The sequence below is a fragment of the Amblyomma americanum genome, chromosome 8 (assembly GCF_052857255.1).
Source record: "Amblyomma americanum isolate KBUSLIRL-KWMA chromosome 8, ASM5285725v1, whole genome shotgun sequence".
NCBI classification, from domain to species: domain Eukaryota; kingdom Metazoa; phylum Arthropoda; class Arachnida; order Ixodida; family Ixodidae; genus Amblyomma; species Amblyomma americanum.
Window position 1 is genome coordinate 37,975,982 of NC_135504.1, and position 20,766 is coordinate 37,996,747.

Sequence of the window (20,766 nt, forward strand, 5' to 3'; positions counted from 1 at the left end):
CGCGTTACGAAAGTCTTCAATGACCGCACTCTTTTCTAGCACCCTAATTCCATCTTTACTCCCTAATTCTCTCCACTATTCACGCCGGCTAAAATTTCTATTTTTCATTAAAGAGCTCTCTCTATCTCTCTCTTCTGACTAAGATGTGATGTCAGCTAAAAAGTTACACTAGTCGTGTGCTAGCATCTTTTTTAAGAGCTCGCAGTTTCACACCGTTAGAATTAAACCAAAAGTTTTTAACGAAGAGAAAAACCGAACCTAGACAACTGTCATGCGCCGAAGAAAAAAGTTTCAGGAGATGGCCAAGTGAGGAGTTGCCGCAGTGAATAAGGGCTCAGCCATGAGAAGCTGTCTGGCACGCACCAAATCATGGCGAGGAGGTAGGAGCAGAGGGTGTCAGATTTCTTGTGTAAAGCTTATGCGTACTGGGAATTTTTGCGGGCTAGTTGATGAGTGGTTTAGTGGGAAAAACAGCGAAAATGACAACCGCGTGACAAGACGACACAGCGGCTATGTAGTCTTATCACGCTTATGTCATTTGCTCTATTTGCCCGACATAGCTTAATCGAACTCAATGCTCTCGTCGTTATTACGTCAACATTACAGTAATTTAAAAATGCTGGCCGTAAATTCAATTCTGTATAATCACCTTGGAACAATGCAGAATGCGTTCGGATTGGCTGCCTCCAAATGCTCGATACGGTTAAAGCAATTTTAGCTGAAAATGTTCCCCAATGTTCTTGGGTTTCGCAGGCTTGGATAAAGGGAACGAAGAAGGCTGACCGATCCATCGGTGACCAGTGCCGCTTCGTCTTGTAAACACGTCAGGCCCCAGCAGAGTGCGACTAACATGTCCAGGCGGGCAAGCCAAGGCAAGGGAAAAGGAGAACAGCCCATTGTGAGCACCTGGAGGACAACTCCGCCTAGTTTTTGTTTTCAATAAAGCCAGGTAGTCTGCCTTTCTTTGTGGACTTTATTTCGGCCACGAAAGAAGTGTTGCTACGAAATCTTAAACTGAAAATCGCGACATTTTCCCTCATGGCAGCATTGTGAATGCAAATTGGTTAGTGCATCAAGGTACAAATCCGATTATCACACATTTTATCTCACTACGTCTCAATCAAAAGTCATAATGTAATGGCAGGCAACAGATCCTAGACGGCCAAGGCAGCCAGCGCCTAGGACAAGCAATCATCATCATCATCATCAGCCTTACTACACCCACTGCAGGGCAAAGGCCTCTCCCATGCCTCTCCAATTAACCCTATCCTTTGCCAGCTGCATCCACCCTTTGCCTGCAAACTTCTTAATCTCCTCCGCCCATCTAACCTTCTGCCGCCCCCTGCTACACTTACTTTCTCTTTGAACCCACTCCGTTGCCCTTAAAGACCAGCGGTTATCTTGCCTTCGCATTACATGCCCTGCTCAAGCCCATTTCTTTCTCTTGATTTCGACTAGGATGTCATTAACCCGTGTTTGTTCCCTCACCCACTCTGCCCGCTTCCGATCTCTTAACGTTACACCTATCAGTTTTCTTTCCATGGCTCGCTGCGTTGTCCTTAACTTAAGCTGAACTCTTTTCGTTAGCCTCCACGTTTCTGCCCCGTAGGTGAGTACCGGTAAGATTATGCTGTTGTACACTTTCCTCTTGAGGGAAATTGGTAAACTGCCACTCATGATCTGCGAGTATTTGCCATATGCGCTCCACCCCATTCTTATCCTTCTAGTTATCTCCCTCTCATGATCCGGATCAGCTGTCACTACCTGCCCTAAGTAGACGTATTCCGTCACAATTTCTAGGCTCTCGCTGCCAATTGTGAACTGTTGTTCCCTTGCTAGGCTGTTGAACATTACCTTGTTTTTCTGCATGTTAATTTTTAGACCCATCGATCTGCTCTGCCTGTCTAACTCGTTGATCATGATTTGCAGTTCACCTCCTGAGTGACTCAGCAAGGCAATGTCATCAGCAAATCTCAGATTATTTAGGTATTCTCCATTTATTCTTATTCCCAACTGTTCCCAATTCAGGCCTCGAAATACCTCCTGCAAACATGCGGTGAACGGCATTGGCGAGATCGTGTCTCCTTGCCTGACGCCCTTCCTTATTGGAATTTTATTGCTGACTTTATGGAGGACTATAGTAGCTGTGCAGTTGCTATATATATCTTCCAGTATTTTGACATAAGGCTCTTCTACCCCCTGATTATGCAATGCCTGTATGACTGCTGAGGCTTCCACTGAGTCGAATGCTTTCTCGTAATCAATGAAAGCTATATATAGAGGTTGGTTATATTCTGCGCATTTCTCTATCACCTGATTGATAGTGTGAATATGATCTATTGTGGAATATCCTTTACGAAAGCCTGCCTGATCATTTGGTTGATTAAAGTATAACGTTGCCCTGACTCTATTAGCGATTACCTTAGTAAATACTTTGTAGGCAACGGATAGTAAGCTGATCGGCCTGTAATTTTTCAAGTCCTTGGCGTCTCCCTTCTTATGAATTAAGATAATGTTTGCATTCTTCCAAGCTTCTGGTACAGTCGAGGTCATAAGGCATTGCGTATACAGAGTGGCTAGTTTTTCTAGCACGATGTCCCCTCCATCCTTCAACAGATCGGCTGTTACCTGATCCTCCCCAGCTGCTTTTCCCCTTTTCATTGCTTCTAAGGCTTTCTTTACTTCATCTCTCGTTACTGGCGGGATGACGCATTGCTGTGCACTGCTGTCTTTCTCATTAGCGCTCTGATTACATTGGCTACTGTACAGGTCTGTGTAGAACTCTTCGGCTACGTTAACTATCTTATCCATATTGCTAATGACATTGCCCTGCTTGTCTCTTAATGCATACATCTGGTTTTTACCTATGCATAGTTTCCTCTTCACTGTTTTTAGGCTACCTCCGTTCTTTATAACATGCTCGATTCTCTCCATATTAAACTTCCTTATGTCGGCTACCTTGCGCTTATTTATTAACTTTGATAGCTCCGTTAGTTCTATTCTATCGGTAGTGTGAGATGCCTTTATGTTTTGGCACTTCTTAATCAGATCTTTCGTCACCTGAGATAGCTTCCCGGTATCTTTTCGAAGTGTCCTACCGCCTACTTCTACTGCGCACTCCGCAATTATTGATGTCAGGTTATCGTGCATTGAATGAACATCAAGATCATCTTCCTCAGTTAAAGCCGAGTATCTGTTTTGCAGCGCTATCCTAAACTCCTGTGCTTTCCCTCTTACGGCTAACTCGTTAATGGTCTTCTTCTTCGCTAGCTTCTTCCGTTCCCTCTTCAAGTCTAAGCTAATTCTAGACCTTACCATTCTATGGTCGCTGCAACGCACCCTTCCGAGGACGGCCACATCCTGAATGATGCCAGGTTTAGCGCATAGTATGAAGTCAATTTCATTTTTAATCTCACCATTGGGGCTCTTCCAGGTCCACTTCCTGTTTTCTCGTTTGCGGAAGAAGGTATTCATGATCCGTAAATTATTTCTATCCGCGAATTCGACTAATAACTCTCCCCTGCTATTTCTAGAGCCTATCCCATAGTCACCTACCGCGTGGTCGTCAGCCTGCTTCTTGCCCACCTTCGCATTGAAGTCGCCCATCAGTACAGTGTACTGCGGTTTTACTCTATTCATTGCTGATTCTACGTCCTCATAGAAGCTTTCAACGGTCTGGTCATCATGGCTGGATGTGGGTGCGTAGGCCTGCACCACTTTCAGCTTGTACCTCCTATTCAGCCTAATTACTATAGCTGCTACCCTCTCGTTAATACTGTAGAACTCCTCTACGTTGCCTGCTATATCCTTAATAATGAGGAAGCCCACACCTAGTTCTCGTCTATCTAACTCGCGACAGCACAGCATGTGTCCGTCCTTTAGTACTGTATACGCCTCACCTGTCCTCCTAACTTCGCTAAGCCCTATCACATCCCATTTAATTCCCGCTAGTTCCTCGAACAGCACTGCTAGGCTAGCCTCACTAGCTAAAGTTCTAGCGTTAAACGTTGCCAGGTTCAGATTCCAATGGCGGCCTGTCCGGAGCCAGAGATTCTTAGCACCCTCCGCTGCGTCACAGGTCTGACCGCCGCCGTGGTCAGTTGCTCTGCAGCCGCTAGGGACTGAGGGCCGAGGGTTAATTGGTTTGATCATAGAAGGTTGTGGCCAAGTACTACACCAGGGTGGCCAAATCCTGCTCTGGTGAGAGAGTGCGTGGTCGGATCTGGTCACCGAGGTAAGGCCGCAATCCAGGCCTGGTTATGCAATTCCATCGACACGCGGATTTTTTTTTTTAAACCCGGTGGAGAATTGCGCGGCACCAGGATTTGAACCCCGGTCCTCTTGCACCCGAGGCGGATGTTCTACCTCTACGCCATCGCTGCATCGGACAAGCAATAACCCTTGGCTAATAGAGAGAGAATAAGTTCCCCTATTCAAAAATGCTTGCAGAATTTAATGGGTCACCAAATAGAGATATGCCACAGTTGGTTTGGCTGTATAGGATTAACATACCAAAGCGACTGAGGCTACGGCGAACGCCATAGGGATGGGATCGGGATAATTTCGACCACCTGGAGTTCTTTAACATGCACGCACATCACGCACTACCCGAAAGTCGCGGGTTGGATCCCGCCCACGGCGGTCGCATTTCGATGAAGGCGAAACGCTAGCCTCCCGCGTACTGTGCGATGCCAATGCACGTTAAGAACCCCACGTGGTTGAAATTATCAGGAGCCTTCCACTACGACATTTCTCAGCCTAAGTCGCTTTGGGTCCTTAATCTAAACCAAATATACGTGACCCTGCTTGCATACCCAGTCAGACCTATACTCATTTTTAATGAGGCAATTAGACATTCATTACATAACAAATTGGATATTCTATTTTCAAAGCGTAACCGTATGCGCCTTTTGGCTGTACACGAAAGACGCTGCAGCATAGAGTTATGACGGCTTGATTGAACACAGAAGAGCAATGGACACGTGATTCGTGTCGCAGTAAATAGGATGTGAACCTGTGTGGCTTCATTAACGGAAGGGAAGGCTTGTGGTTCAACAGCTGTCGTTTCCAGCGTCCGTTAATACAGACGCTCTCATTCGTATGTTCCCTAACGTTTCCAGTGCCTGAAGCGATGTCATCCCTACTACCAGTCAGGCGGACACCAGGTCGACAACCACCAACTGACCACCACGCCCACAAGTGAACCGACCACAGAGCCTGCCGAGAACTTCTTCGGTCGCCGTTCGAAGGTAACAATGTTTTCACCAGTTACGAGAAGCGTGCGAGTTAGAGGTGACACTGACTACACACAAGTGTTTCTCTTGGCGAAAAAATAGCGATAGAGCAGCAACGACGGGTGCCAGGTTTTGTGGGAAGACACCCGTACCTCGCCCCGGGTTCTGACGCACGTGTTTACAGCGACAGCTGTTGGTACCACTTTCCTGCGGAGTGAGTAACCATGGTCCATATCGCGAGGAGAGAGGGAGGGAGTTGCGCGCTGCGGCCACCACGGGCGCGCTAGTGTCGCCGTACTTGCGACCAATGGCAGGTAGGGTCGACGCTGACTTAGCGCGCGGACATATGGCGCGGATAACACGGAACGAACTCGTAGCCGCTCTACATGGAAGGAGCCCAACCACGTGAGAGCGGTGCTCAACATCGCGCTAGCGGTCGACAGAAAAGAGGTAGAGCCCACAAGTAGTCGAAGTTTCGTGTGGCCGAGGTAGTGAAAGCGCAGTAGCGCGCTACAAAGGACCCGCTTCAACTGACGTCGACACAGGCGCGAGGACTCGCGCTGGAACAGCGATTGGTTCCACTTCCGCTGCAGCAAGTTAATGACGACCACACTAACAACAAGTGAGAAAACTGAAACCTTGTAAAGAATCCACAAAATTAGGCTTACTATGTAATGGTTTTTCTGCAACGGATCATTTTCCCTCTCATCATTTTGTCCCTTAATTATTGGTTCTTCCCGCCTGCGACATAGGAGTCAATAATAGCTAGTGAGCAGTGTCATTCGCCTATTCTGATAAAGCTGGTAGGATATGCAAACAGCCAGAAGCCGAAAAAATAGTGGTATGAATTTACCGTAGTTAAACCAAGCAGGTCGTGGGAAAGCACTTTAGGCAACGCCGCCTCAAAGGCAACAGCAGGCAACATCAAGGTCAAAGGTCAAGGGCCAAAGGTCAAATGTCGAAGTCAAGGTAAAACTTTGAGGCTTCACCCATACGTCGGGTTTTTCAGGTTTTTGAGTGAAATTATGTTTTCGCACTAAAACTGACCTCACAAGGCATCCTCAAAGCGTGACTGAGGCGTCCGCTGTCCCAATGGGCCAGTTGCGTGCCTTTGCTTTGCTTTCGAAGCACCGCTCTTTATCGGTTTCGGCACAGTTGCGGCTCGGCGACGTCATGTGATTATGAAACAAATGTCAGATCAGGTACAGAAGGGAGTAGGAAAGCTCTCGCTTTAGTACTATTACCGATGCAAATTCTGTTATAATTCTCCTTTACCACGAGCGTACTACAGCAAACTGCTGCGAAAGCCCCAAAGCTCGCAAGGTAGCGATGAGTCGGATAACGCATCTAGAGGCATTCTCTCCAGGCTCCAAAGAATTCCGTGACTGTTTTCGCTGCCTAGAATTGTAGCAAAATATTAAACAGAACTCGAGGCTACGAGAATGTTCTCGGCACAACTGCACACCTCTAGTAGAGCGTCTTCAAGATTTTACGGCATTCCTATATTCGGAAAGGCTTAAGAGGTCTTGTGTTTGTAGAGTCGCAGAGCGGGTGCCTGATTCATCTGAACCGTTAGTATTTTATAGAAACCTGAGTGATGTTCAGTGAGGATATGGTGGACCAGTCTGTGATATACCCAGAAATTCTGGACGAAAGCATTTTGGACTGGAAATCACTTATGAACGCAATTTTTTAATAATGTAATATTTCATTATAACAAATCTGCACCTTTCGACGACAGTCTTCAATTTTTTTCTGTAAACTTTTGTGCTATCGTCAGAAGCGTTTTTCATTGGTTTTCTGTGGGAGTCTTAACTGTTCAATGCGACCGATGGAAGCACTTTAAAAGAGAGGTTTTCCTGCGTATCAGAAGAATGGACTATTATATTCAATATTACCACGAAAGTATCTTACAATTTTCTAAATTTCAGAATTTTCGTTCGAAATTCCTGGACATGTGAGCATGAAATTGATTCTTTGCAGAGCCGGCTCTCTTTTTGACGTGGTGCCTCGGCGCCGGCAAAAATTACTACTGTATACTGAAGCTGAAATGTGTGGGTGATTTAGTATATCTATGTTCAGTGTGTGTCAGTCAAGTTTGTACAACGAAAATCAGATATGCCCATACGGATGCGCGAACTGTTCGCGCATATCTCCCGGTCATTCATTCGTTGTTGCATACAACTAAGCGCTGACTGATAGGAAGGCACGCTGTAGCAGTACGAGTACCGCAAAAGCAGAACTGTTAAAAGGAGATGTGGAAAAATTGTGCTGCATCGCCATGCCGGTCATAAGGCGATCATCAAAAGCATACACCCTGCAACAGTTAGACCTGCATTTACTAGCAAAGCAGAACTAAATGCTGTGTTGGAGGAGTGCGAGGAAGCTGGGGGTGATGTCATTTTGCAGCGATAGCTACATTGCGGTATATATATATATATATATATATATATATATATATATATATATATATATATATATATATATATATATATATATATATATATATATATATATATTAAGGAAGCCAACAGTCAGCGAAACCAAGGTGCATAGGGGAATGTTTTTCTATATTTTTTTTATTAATTTCTAGTGCCAATCAATTGTTTTTTTTTATTGATTGCACAGAAAATTACTTATAAACCAGCAGAAAAAACAACCATGCCGCCGGTGGGATCCGAACCCACGACCTCCGAATATCGCGTCCGGTGCTCTTACCAACTGAGCTACGGCGACGGCTGTCCAATCTGCTGCTTTCGTGGGTATTTATGTTTTGCGTGTAAGCGAACCTTGAGAGTGTTCACCAGCGCCACCCTCGTCCATAGCGGTGGACGTAGCACGTCCTGTAATACCGCAAGTGAGACGTAGACAGTCTTCTTTCTTTAAAATAAATAAAAAAAACACACAATTGATTGGCACTAGAAATTGAAAAAAATATATATAGAAAAACATTCCCCTATGCACCTTGGTTTCGGTGACTGTTGGCTTCCTTAATATGTTTGTCAAAACGAGCCCCTCATTTCATTTGCCTTGTCTGCTAATAGCTTAACGGGGGTCTCGGTTCTGGCAGTCTTGATGCCATAGGTAGCATAAGAGGGCTCTCGCACAGTTTCCGCCCTCGCCGTTAGCAGACGGTCTACGTCTCACTTGCGGTATTACAGGACGTGCTACGTCCACCGCTATGGACGTGGGTGGCGCTGGTGAACAATCTGAAGGTTCGCTTACACGCAAAACATAAATACCCACGAAAGCAGCAGATTGGACAGCCGTCGCCGTAGCTCAGTTCGTAAGAGCACCGGACGCGATATTCGGAGGTCGTGGGTTCGGATCCCACCGGCGGCATGGTTGTTTTTTCTGCTGGTTTATAAGTAATTTTCTTTAAATTAAATAAAAAGAATCAATTGATTAGCACTAGAAGTTTTAAAAAATATATAGAAAAACATTCCCCTATGCACCTTGGTTTCGGTGACTGTTGGCTTCCTTAATATGTTTGTCGAAACGAGCCCCTAATTTCATATATGTATATATATATATATATCGCTATCGCTGTCACGTGGTGTGGAGCAGCTGCCGGCGGCGCGGCGCCGTGGCTGATCACGTGGTTGGTCACGTGACCAAGTTCCACACGGCCAGCTGTAGCTGTCGCGTCACTCCAGGCTTAACCAGAGCTAAACCACTGCCAATTTTTTGTTTAAAGTTCAGATGTCCGCTGCCGTCGTCCGCATGCTGCCAGCCACGCGTCTTCCGATGCCTCCAAACAATGCTTCGGGAATTTCACCTTCGACGACATTCATTTTCTTCTTTGAAACAACCGCTTCTTCGCCGAAAACTTAGCGCCGCAGTACGTACGTCATAGCTGCGGCCTCTGCCTTTTGCTGTGTAGTGCAGAGAAACCAGAACGCCGACGCCACTTTAGTTGATGATTACGTCACCATTTCAAGTGCTAGCGCGAAAATATTTCACATGCTTTTCCCGCAAGTTTCACACATTCGGCTAGTTTAAAATCATCCAATTCTAAAACCCCTTCAGTTGCACTTTAAGTGTGTAACGCGACAGCCTCCATTGGTCCCTTCAGTGGCCCGAGGTCCGCTTTGCACGTCACAGGCAGAGACGCTGTTCTTTATTTTCTTACGTTATTTTTATCTTAGACTACTTTTTTATTTACCGCAAGACACACAAGTCCTTTTAACGAAGTCAAACGAAAGTCCTCGGGGGTCGAGGGGGCAGCGCATCGGGCCCACGACCAAAGGAGCAGCGGTTCGAGTGCCGGCTCGACCCCCGCGATTCTTCTCACCGCAATCACTTCTCTTTCTTCAGAGGCAGTGGAATGACGTCGCGAGCCTGAAGGCCAATGAGAAATTGTATAGTGACGTCAGCGCTGCTGAACCGGTACATCGTGCTTAAGTGTTTGAATTACCCGCTCGAGGTCATGTGTTTGTGATGTCATCACCCTCTCGACCAATCCGGATGTTCTCCACACGCCAACGCCTGCTTTCCGCTGAACGGAACGCTTAACGCGGTCACTTTAATGCATGTGAGAAGAAATAAACACGACCATAGCGCAATCAACTGACGGCTTGATCGCAAAAACCCAGAGCTATGAGCTCTTTTGAATTTGTTTTCAAATTAGCAGAGCAGCTGATAGTCGGCGGTCAGTTTGTCTCTTCTTTGTATGTGTGCCGTTCATTTCGCCACTGAATGCGGTAAACTGCGCATGAATCTTACGTATTTGATTTCTACTAACAGCGTGCACTCTTAGGAGTGAGTGCGTTCGTGGCCCCATTACTCGTACCGTCTTTGCCAGAAGTAATCGAGCAACGGTGCACTGTTTCTTAGCCGCGTAGCGAAGAATTTCTGGCGGCCCTTAGGCTCTGAATCTGTGTAAAGTAAGCTCAACCCTTCTTCTCAAGTTCTGACGCCTTTCGGCATTTAGTGGCGCCATAAAGGCTAGCTCATTTGGTTTACAAGCGAAAACATGTGTCTCGGTTACTTTAGGCAAAGGGGGTACACCGAAATCAGAATTTAGGAAAAGCTTTCAGCATATTTGCATACGTGATTCACAGCCTGTATGGCTGTTGCTCCTTGGCACCATTCCTTGTTTCATGTTATACTCATTCAAACTTTGTATCTCATTTCATTGTGTCTCTTCAACGCAAACGTTTCTTCCTTTTCCCGCATCAGCCATGAATCAAACTTTTTGCCCGCCTTTCCTTTCTGCTATTGAGAACTCGATGTCCCATTGAACCCACTGAAAAAATGCCACTTTTGTCGGCCAGGTGGTGCACATTCACAGCGAAAAACAGCAGTGAGAAAGAAACACTTGCATGAGGAGAGCTGCTGTGTTTCTCTGGTGTTGATATGCTCGCACGCCAAAATAGGAATTCATTTAGGCTAACTTATTGGCGAGGGTGTCGCCATGTCTCACACCTCTAACGACGCTTTCTGTTCGAATCATTCTATGGCATCATTACCTGTTTAACTGAGTGGTGTTTCGCGTAAACTTGCAGAGTGCCTTTTGTGGACTCGACGCGAATACAAGGACTCGGTGCTCCAGGCGTGCATCGACCACTTCGTGGACGCCTGCGGTGTTGTACCTCCTCCACCCAGCAGGGACCTCTGCCCCGACGAGGAGGGCCACTACTAATCTTTCATGCGAGGAAAAAGCCCCACTATTGTGTTCCACATGATGTGCCATTCAGCCAGAGGCCATCATCATCATCATCATCATCATCATCATGTCTGTGTAGGGGCCTTTCTCCCTCTTTGGTGGCACTGATGGTGTCGTGTGTCGTAACAGGAACCTGTCGTCTTCACCTGCTAGGAAACTCGACTGTATCATCGTTACACCCCGAAAAAGGCACGCATACAAAGGGAAGATGACTAATTATAATAATTAGACATTAAGAAATTTCTGGTCATTGGAATAGCTTACAGTGGTACAAAAATAAAATATAGAACACTCTTCGTGTGTTGGTGACTGAAACCGCAAGTTTTCTCTCTCTTTAAGGAACATCATTACAAAAATAATTTTCATTTCCTTGTACAAGTGTTATTTTACCCTGAAAATAATGTTATATGGTTGTACATACCTGAATGTTTCAATAAATTTTCTTATTGTTGTCATAATATTTATGAATTATTCAAATAATTAAAACCTCTTTCGCTTTGTGTTCTGTTTGTGGCAAATCATGTGACTGGTAAATTCATTGCTGTTTTCTTTATGCACCTTGTATTGTCCATGTATAAGAGTTAAAATTTCACATGCTCATTTCTGGCAAAGTACTGAACCGCTAAAGACCAATACAAATTTGTCATCTATATTTTGTAGTCAGCTTTAAATGTAAATAGCGAACTGGACTTGAATTTATATCCTGATGGATTTACACCGCACAGGAGTTGTGAGCAGGTCAGGGGGACGCTGTCGACAATGAGCCATCGACGGTAACATGATGCAGGTATGCTTTGGCTGGTTAGAAAATTTCGAATGGACACTCCTCTGACTTACCAGTAACAGTCTTCGGACTATGGAAAATTCACTTTGAATTGCTAAAGTGAATAGAAGTTTGCGTACTATATTCTAAACATTTGTATTCAAATTGTTATTTTGAATTTGAAAAGTGTATAGACTGTCCGTAAACAGTCCACAGACTGGCTGTGCTCAGTTATCGATAGAGCACATATCGACACAGCACGGTGCCAGTAGATATAGTTCCTGTCGACGGTCAGTCTATAGAGAGTCCATACACTAACACGTAGCGTTCACAGTTCGTTTCTGTGTTATAAACAGCCATAGTTGCCTCTTTGGAGTATCTAGAACTGCATGGGCTCAACCTTTATATGCGCGGAATTTTTGTGCAAACATTTGTGCAAGGAGTAAAGGAGCTTTCACTTCTTCCCATCGAAAAACGCAAAAAACGAGAAAGCTTATTTTGTGCGCAGAATACTTCACAGCACCGGATGATACTGCAGGGCCGTATTAATAGAACTGAGCGCAATGTTAAAAATAATAGCGCCAAAAAACAGGAGACAAAGGAATGTAAAAAGCAGCAAATTTTTTTCCTTTTTGCGAAATGCAGAAACGCTCGTATTCATTGAGATGGCAGTGCACGTTAAAGAACACCAGGGGGTCTATATTAATCTACAACCCTCCAAAAAAAGCAGACAAGAACAACAAACGCTCCCATCTATATGCGGATACCGCACTTCCTACGCTACTGATTTCTTTCAGAAAGTATTCTTGGGGAAAAAAAAGAACCTTTCATGACGTTCTTTTTGCCGTTCACCGAGTGTTTCGCAACGGTATTCTCTCCTGCCTGAAAGATGGAGAGGTGCTTTTTAGGCGTTTCTATCTTTTGAATTAAGTGTCTCATTAATAAAAGAAAAAAAAACAGAACCGAACGCAGACGAAAAAATTTATGGCACACCATACGATCTGATACGACAAATCTGTGTAAGAGGGGCTGGTTTTACATTTCGCTTCTCCATTCACCGCCTCCAATGGTATATTTTAACTTTATTTTATTCTGTGAAGGTCTGTGGAGGTTGGGGGGTTGGCTCAGGGTGGAGGCTTTCTGGGTTGGTAAAAGTGTGAAGCCCTTCTAAGTGAGCAGGTATGAGAATACGTGGGTAGAAGTGGTGGTGAGTGGTGAAGGCTTTAATTTTTTCATTTGAGCAAATGTTCTGTTCGTCACAAGACAGTTAAATGTACATATGCTGGCCCGTGCCGGCTATAAATGCCAACAAGTGCTTCTGGTGGGTCCAAGCTTCTAGAGGATAGCAGCGGATGATTGGGTGATCGGGAAGGGATACCATCTAATGCTCGGAAAAATAGCTTTTTGATGCGCCGTCGTACTACTTTATGGTTTTGAAGCAATAGCTTCACTACGCTAGAGGTAAAGTCGATTTCGCCGTACTTTGCCGGTTGACCTTCAAGTGAACCAGAAGTCAAGTCCATGGTGTCCACCACAGCTTTTGCATTCTAACCAGGTTCGGCAGTAGTTAAACAGCAGTTAATTTTTTTTCTTTTCAATTCAGCAAAAAAAAAAGAATAAGAGGCAGTGAGAGGCAGTGAAGTATCTCTTCCTAAGAAGAGATACTTCGCTCAGAGGCTCAGGGAATGCTTGCCTGCAAGATGGGATATCGTCGTGTCGTGTTTAATTCATTGGAAACATTTCTGAAATGTCAGCGAGTACCTTAAAGGGAGAGTGAGGAGAACTCTATCAATTTTTTTTTTGTCAGCAAAATCTGACAGTTCGGCGTTTCATGGCATTGTTGCCACTTCTCCGGGAGCGAAAGGTGCATTTATTTCCGATTCAAACTCTGCACACTCTTATGACGTCACGGCGTACTCTTATGACGTCACAGGGCGTAGTGACGTGAAACGTGACGTAAATGCAGACTCCATGATATATGGCGGCTAGCGGTGCGGTCTAGCAGCAACCGAAATGAAAGCTACCGCCACCGCACGTTGAAGGCATCTATCGGGCGTCGCTATACCGTCGCTTCGTTTACGTTTGAAACGGCGCCTTGCCAGCGTTACGGTGGATCTCGTTCACGAACACACCAACGAAGTTCTTGCAAAAACTCCGGCCTGCATTTCAGAGACCTCAGCCCCACAGAGCGTGCGATTGCTATTGAGGGAGCACGGTCAGGTTAGGCCCCGGCGGGGTCCTTTCCCACTTCCTCAGTGAGCAGCCGTTGCTAATTAAATATCTTAACCCCAGCGCGGGGAGTCGCGAGGGGCGAGGACTAGGTCGGCACTTCGCGCCCATCGAAGGCTGGCCGAGGCTTTGGGGCTAATGGATTGTGATTCCTTGAACGACGCTGTTGCACGGTGCAGCAGGCGGCGCCGAAGAGGTTTCTCACGGTTGCCAGGACCAGGTTATTTTTTTTTGCCACCAAAAACGAATGGCTGCTCAAGGGCGCTGGCGTTAAAGTTGGCGGCTTGAAACTAAAGCCTACGCAGGTCACTTCAACGTGTTCCGCGCGTTTCCGGAGGTACGGGGTCCACTGGATCGGGTTCTCTCACCCACTTGCATGTACCTTCATATGTGTACTGTGAATGGATTAAATTAGCCGAGAGCTCGAAGAGAACAGCTCCGCCCAACTGCCGAAGCTAATGGATGGAGCCACAAACAAACGAGTCGGGGCGGAGAGCGGAGTGACGGTCTCTGCAGGTTCCAATTCTCTTTCAAAGCGGAAGCTTTACTGGCCGCGAACTTGCGATTTCGCCGTGGCGGTGCTCCGAGGAGGCACATGACGTCACAACGCGGGCATCGCCGCGGAGCCGAACCGGCGGTGGCTGGCGCACTCGGCGCGAAAAAGACGTTCTCCAACTCTCCGCCAGTGCGGTCAGAGTGCGCTGAAGCCGCCGAACGCGTCGGCGGTCAAGCGCAGTATAGAGGGTCTCGCTTTGGCCGACGTGACGTCACCGTGCAGCGCGCATGCGCGCGTTACGTCAGAGTATAAACGCGCCCTTAACAGAGCCTGCGGTTAACCGCTTACCAACGTATCCGGTGGGCGGCATCTATTGGAGCCAAACCTGAGGTGATGCCTTACGTTCATAAGGTTTCTCATAACCTCAAGAAAGTGGCCAGCAGGCACAATGTGCCGCTTATTTTCTCGGCGCCAAATAAGTTGACTAATCTATGTTCCTGTATCTGCGGGGAGGTTGATCGAGGTTGCAAGAAGAAGCATCAAGAAGCCTTCGTGAAATGTGCCTTGGGATTGGTCTACATCATTCCCCTGTCCTGCTGAAAAATGCTATATTGGGCAGACGGGGCGCTGTCTCAACGACCGTTAAAGGAAACATGCTCTAAACATAGTACAACAAGATAAGCTCGCGAATTTAGTTTCGCATGTTCTGACGTGGAAGTGCGAGCCCCGCTTTAAAGAAGCAAAGATTCTGGGCAATAGCGCAAACACAAAAGCCAGAATTTTTGCTGGAGGCTTTCCACATTAACAAAAAATCGAGTCATAGCATCGGGACGCGTCTATAAGTTTGTTCTCCTCCGAGCGCGCTTTCTGGAAATTCTTTCTGTAAGAATAACACCCCCTCTTTCGTGCGTGCCTGTTTTTTTTAAATTTTTTCTGTATATTCATCTTCATGCCTGTTTGCCCCCCCCCCCCCCCCCGTTCGCTGATGATACATTTTGATGCCCGTTATTTCTGCGATTGTAGATATTTAGTCAGATTTCTCTTTTTTTTCTGTCAAGAAGCCCGGAGCCGACCTAGTGTCGTGTGCGCATGCGATGCGTACGCCTATATATTGATAATTGTTACGGATAATAAAGCCAGTTTTTAGTAGCGTTCCTGTTTGTGGTGTCTTCCTCGTCTCTTTTGTGCCACATTTTATACGAGTAATGTGTCACTAACTAGCCCCAGCAACAAGTTTTATTGAAAGGGAACCTGCTGCCAAAAGCCGGCGCACCTGATTGTCAAAGCTTCCCTGCATTTTATGCAATGCACCATTTTCTTAGGGCTGTCATGAGGACGCTATGCACCTTCTATTGTCTAGTGTTTGCGCTCATCGTTCACCATAGGAATATTTTACACCAACGAGCCCCAAGAAAAAGTTTTGATGCGAAAGCGTTTCTTCCTCATGGATGCGTGACCACAAAATGAGTACACGCGACGATAAGAACGAGGTTAAGTAAAGATAGGCAGGTAATTAACAGGTGTAAATCATTCAAATAAAACAGGCAATAAATAATGACTTAAAATAAACGCAGGTAATTATTGATTAATAAAAAGTGACAGTAATAGTGACATTAATAATTAGTGGAAGTAATAGTTGGTAACAATATAATAATAATAATGTTTTATGAGCACAAAAATAATACACAGTTCCTGAATTAAGGGAGCCTGTCAAAGCCACCAATGGCTTGAGGGACTAGACCCGGTAAAGTTAGCGGACGAGCATGCGACAGTTAACATCGACGTAAGGAACCAACAGTTGGAAAATTAACACTAACAAGAGGGGAGTCACAAAATAATAAACAACTGAAGCACCAGGTGCTTTACGGCAAGACGAGAGGCACCAGAGCAATTCTCGGCCTCAACCTTCAAAAGCGCGTTCGATAGAATCGCGCACTCGGCGATCATACACCAGATATCGCGGAAAAACCCTAGGTGTATGCTCGTACAACTACGTTAAAGATTTTTTGACAGACAGGCAAGCTTTTTTAGTGGCAGGGGATATCCAGCTAGAAGAGCAAACGCTGGGAAGCACCGGTACCCCGCAGAGCTCCGTCATCTCGCCCATGCTCTTCAACCTCGTCATGATCGGGCTAGCAGAAAAGCTACAAGAACTCGAAGACGTCCAGCACACCATATACGCCAACGACATAACACTCTGGGTGCACGACAGACAGACAGACAGACAGACAGACAGACAGACAGACAGACAGACAGACAGACAGACAGACAGACAGAAAAACTTTATTGAGCAAGTGAGTTTTAGACCCAGCTGGGTCCCTGGCCACTGCGCGGTCCCGCACTGCATCAAGTAGGTCATGCCGGGACATAACGTCGGCAGCCCGAGTCACCGCAGCAAGCTGTGATGTCGGGTCTGCTGACATAAGCAGGACCTCCCAGTCCTCCCAGCTCGAGATGGCGTGCTGTCCCCGCGGGGGAGGGTCAGCAGGGCAGCCGAAAATGATATGGGAGAGTGGCGTGGGGGTCACCGCATAGGGAGCATGCAGGGGATGTGCCGCAATAGCGGGATAAAAGGTGAGGGGATGACAGAGAGCGGGTCTGGAGGCGTCTGAAAAGGATCTGTTGGGAGTGCGTAAGAGAGGGGTGGGGAGGAGGGTAAGTCTGACGGTACAAACGGGGTATTTGCGTGAGCTCCGCAAAGGTGTGCGCCCGCTCCCTCGAGAATCCTGGATCGAGACTGTCCTGAGCCCGGAAAATCAGACCTCGGGCCAATTTATCGGCAGCCTCGTTTCCAGGGTTCCCAGAGTGAGCCGGCACCCACTGAAGCTCTACCCTGCGCGGTAAATTTTGGGTAGGAGTGTTCAACAATTGCCAGGCAGGGGCGTGAATCCTGCTCCTGGCAAAGTTGGACAGAGCCATTTTGGAGTCGCTGAAGATGTATTGGGCGTCCGAATGTGCAAGGGCTAGGGCGATGGCGGTCTCCTCTGCCTCCTCAGGCGTAGAGCCCGAGGGAAGACGGTGAGTTAGGGGGTGAGGTAGGGTTGGATTGTAGGCAACTGCTACAGCTTCATGCGCTGTACATGCGGCGTCTACCCAAACGGCATCGTGGGCTTGCCCATAATACTTATGGAGGGCATTAGCGTGAGCTACGCGGCGTGGGATGTGATATGGGGGATGGACGTTTCGAGGAAGGGGTTTCACAACGAGAGGTGTATGGATGTGCCGAGGGATGGCTATAAGGGTTGACTGGTTAGCGGGTATGTTGATGCGAAGGGAGGAGAGTATATGGCGGCCAGTGGCGTTCGTGGCAAGTCTAAGGTGCTGTGTCTGAAGGTGCGCGTCAACTAGTTCCTGAATGGTGTTATGCTTGCCTAGTGCAAGAAGTTTGGCTGTGCTAGTGCTACGAGGTAGGTTTAGGGCTGCCTTAGTCGCAAGGCGGATCATTGCGTTCACGCGTTCGGTTTCCGTGCGGTTCAATTTGAGATATGGGGTTGCGTATAGAATGCGGCTAAGCGCAAATGCGTGCACTACTTTCATGTTGTCCGCTTCGTCTAAACCCTTGTTAAGGGAGGACACACGGCGTAGAAGGTGCAACACGGATTGCGTGGAGGCCTTGAGCCTTTTAAGGGTATGTTCATTTCGTCCAGAATCCTGCAAGTGGAGGCCAAGGATGCGGAGGGCGGGTGTGATGGGGATAGGGGATCATTTTAAATTGATTTGGATGGGCGAGTTAGCGCTAGATTTTGGCCTAATTAGGAAGAGCGCGGACTTAGGGAACATTCGAGCGCGATGGACGACGCGTGAGAGGAGATGGTGTCTGCTTGTAACTGAAGAGTTTCCTCAATTTCCCCTTCAGAGCCATGAGTGGTCCATGTGGTAATATTATCAGCGTACAGGGTATGCTTTAGGTGTGGGATTAGAGCCAGTTTGTGAGCTAGGGAGATGAGAGCAACGTTAAAGAAAAGGGTGGGTGAACGAAGGCAGCGACGGTCACATCGAAACGGCACTGCAACTAGCAATCGAGACAATAGAGGAATATCTTGTGGGTTCGGGATTACGATGTTCGCCTACAAAGTCGGAACTCCTACTCTGCCGCCCTACGTAGAGGAGCAGACCACCCGGGTGGGGTCGGAATGCGGCCGGAACAAGACGAGAATACGAGGAGATCAGACTACGCACGAGCAACGGAGCAACCATCCCGATGGTGCACAGAATTAGGGTCCTTGGCATGATAATCGAAGCCAATGGCGTCAACGGCGAAACGATCGCTAAACTGCAGCACAGGATGGCTAACGCCATGCGAATCCTCAAGAGGGTCACCAGCAAAAGAAACGGAATGAGGGAGGCGAGTCTCACACGACTCATACGCTCTTTCGTCATGAGCTATATTGCGTACGAAGGAGCATTCCACAACTGGTACAAGGGAGAAGAAGCCAAGATCAATGTGCTCATCCGCAGGGTGTACAAGATAACACTGGGTCTACTAGAGTCCACCAGCACGCAACGCTGGCTCCAGCTCGGGCTTCACAACACGCTTACCGAAATCGCCGAGGCGCAGCGCACTTCACAACTAGAAAGATTAGCGGGCACGAGAGCAGGACGCCAGATCATGGAAAGTGTCGGCATCCGTTGCCATGCACAACAAGGCCAGAAAGTCGCTGTTCCGGACACGATCAGACATACCCTAAGAGTCGACCCGATTCCACGGAACGTCCACCCAGAACACAACCGGGGAAGAAGAGTGGCCAGGGCCAGAGCTCTCCTACACAGCCACGGAGACGAAACGGGGACAAGGGACGTTGACGCCGCGGAATACGCAGAACGCTCGCTGTTCGCGGTTGCGGTCGCCCATTCGAGTGGCGAAACGCGCATAACGGCAAGAGTAGCGTGTGAGCGCGCAAAAGAAGCGGAGGAAGCCGCGGTGGCCCTCGCCCTCACGGATCCGATGTGCACCGCAGTTCTCTGCGACTCGCGACAAACGGTCAAAAGCTTCGCCAAAGAATGGATCTCACAGACAGCGGCCCGAATCCTGAGCAATCGAAAAGTCCAGTGGGAGGAAGCTTTTCAAACCAGAGTCCAGTGGTTCCCGGCGCACATCGCACATGGGACAAGTATCAGACACACATCGCAACCGAAACGAGACGGCACACGCCAAGGCGCACGGGCTCGCGAACTGCGCCGGCGACCGTCGTCCATGGGACATCACCAAAGGCTGTTTGACCAGCTACAACGAAATTACCAAGGCCCTCTGCCTGTCCCACCGAACCTTCCCTCCGGCCAACGACAAGCTGGGCAGGGCGCACGCGGTTGCCCTCAGACAAATGCAGACGCTCACGTACCCCAACCCGGCACAATACCACAGACTCTACCCCAGAACATACCCGACAAATTTATGCAAGGTCTGCCACAATGCTATAGCAACTTTACAGCACATGCTCTGGGACTGTAGCAAAAACCCTGACGGTGCTAACTCCGGAACCCTCCCGCCGCAGTGGGCCGCTGCCTTGCGCAGCTGCAGCCTCGGTGACCAAACCTCGCTGGGCCGTCCAGCAGGCCCGCGAGGCGACGGCGAGGCAACACCTCGACGTCCCCACGTGGGAGACCTAAGGTCCCGTCGGCGAAAGCTCTGCAGGACTTTTCCAAAAATTGGATAAATAGCGCGTATATATTACAGAAATAATGGCACATTTTAAAGTGTTACAGAGAAGTGAGCGCGCTTTTTAATGCTTCTCTTGATGTAACCAAGAATACCTCATGGGCAAATAATTTAGAATTCTCGGTGCATAAACACGACGCCTAGTTTCGCCATATCTCGTAGCAGAGCGCGCAACAAGGAAAGGAACACTGCTTACGCACGAGGACGTCGGGAGCTGTGTAAAATATTTTAAAGTTACTGGACCAAAAAGGCCGTAGCACCAGAGTTTGCACAGAGTTCCGAAGCATATGGAAGGCCAAGTGCTGCGAAGATGTTAGGATTTATAATTAACGGAGTGTTGTACGCTATATCTTAGTGTGTTCTTTAACAAAGCATCAACACGGTTTTGCCATCGGGTGGGACAAGACGCAAAAGCAGTGATCTCGTATCAAGGAATGTTGTAGGCATGAGCATGCGCAATAGTTTTTTACTGTTATTTGAACCAGAACAACAGATTTACTGTGAAAAGAGTAACCATGCAGCGCTTTTAAGCTTACTGCAAAAAGTGTCATAGGTGTGTGTGCCACGACATGTCACTGTCGAAGAATACTACGTATTTCACCGAGGTCATGCATGTGACTGCGGCGTACACAAACAGGGATGATAACATTTTCATATGACTCCAAGTTTCTATCGGAGGACCGATTTTTTCAAGAGTGATTCGTCTTCGCTTGTGTTTCC

General features: G+C 47.4%; 1 protein-coding gene across 1 annotated transcript in view; it reads left to right on the plus strand.

Moving 5' to 3' along the window:
* The window catches only part of LOC144100316 (uncharacterized), a 102,411-nt gene extending 91,458 nt beyond the window's left edge, over window positions 1-10,953 (plus strand). Inside the window, exon 3 of the mRNA XM_077633299.1 lies at window positions 10,742-10,953. Within this exon, the coding sequence (XP_077489425.1) occupies window positions 10,742-10,878 (137 nt within the window). The 3' untranslated portion in view covers window positions 10,879-10,953. The remainder of the gene's footprint in view (window positions 1-10,741) is intronic.
* Window positions 10,954-20,766: the final 9,813 nt, after the last annotated feature.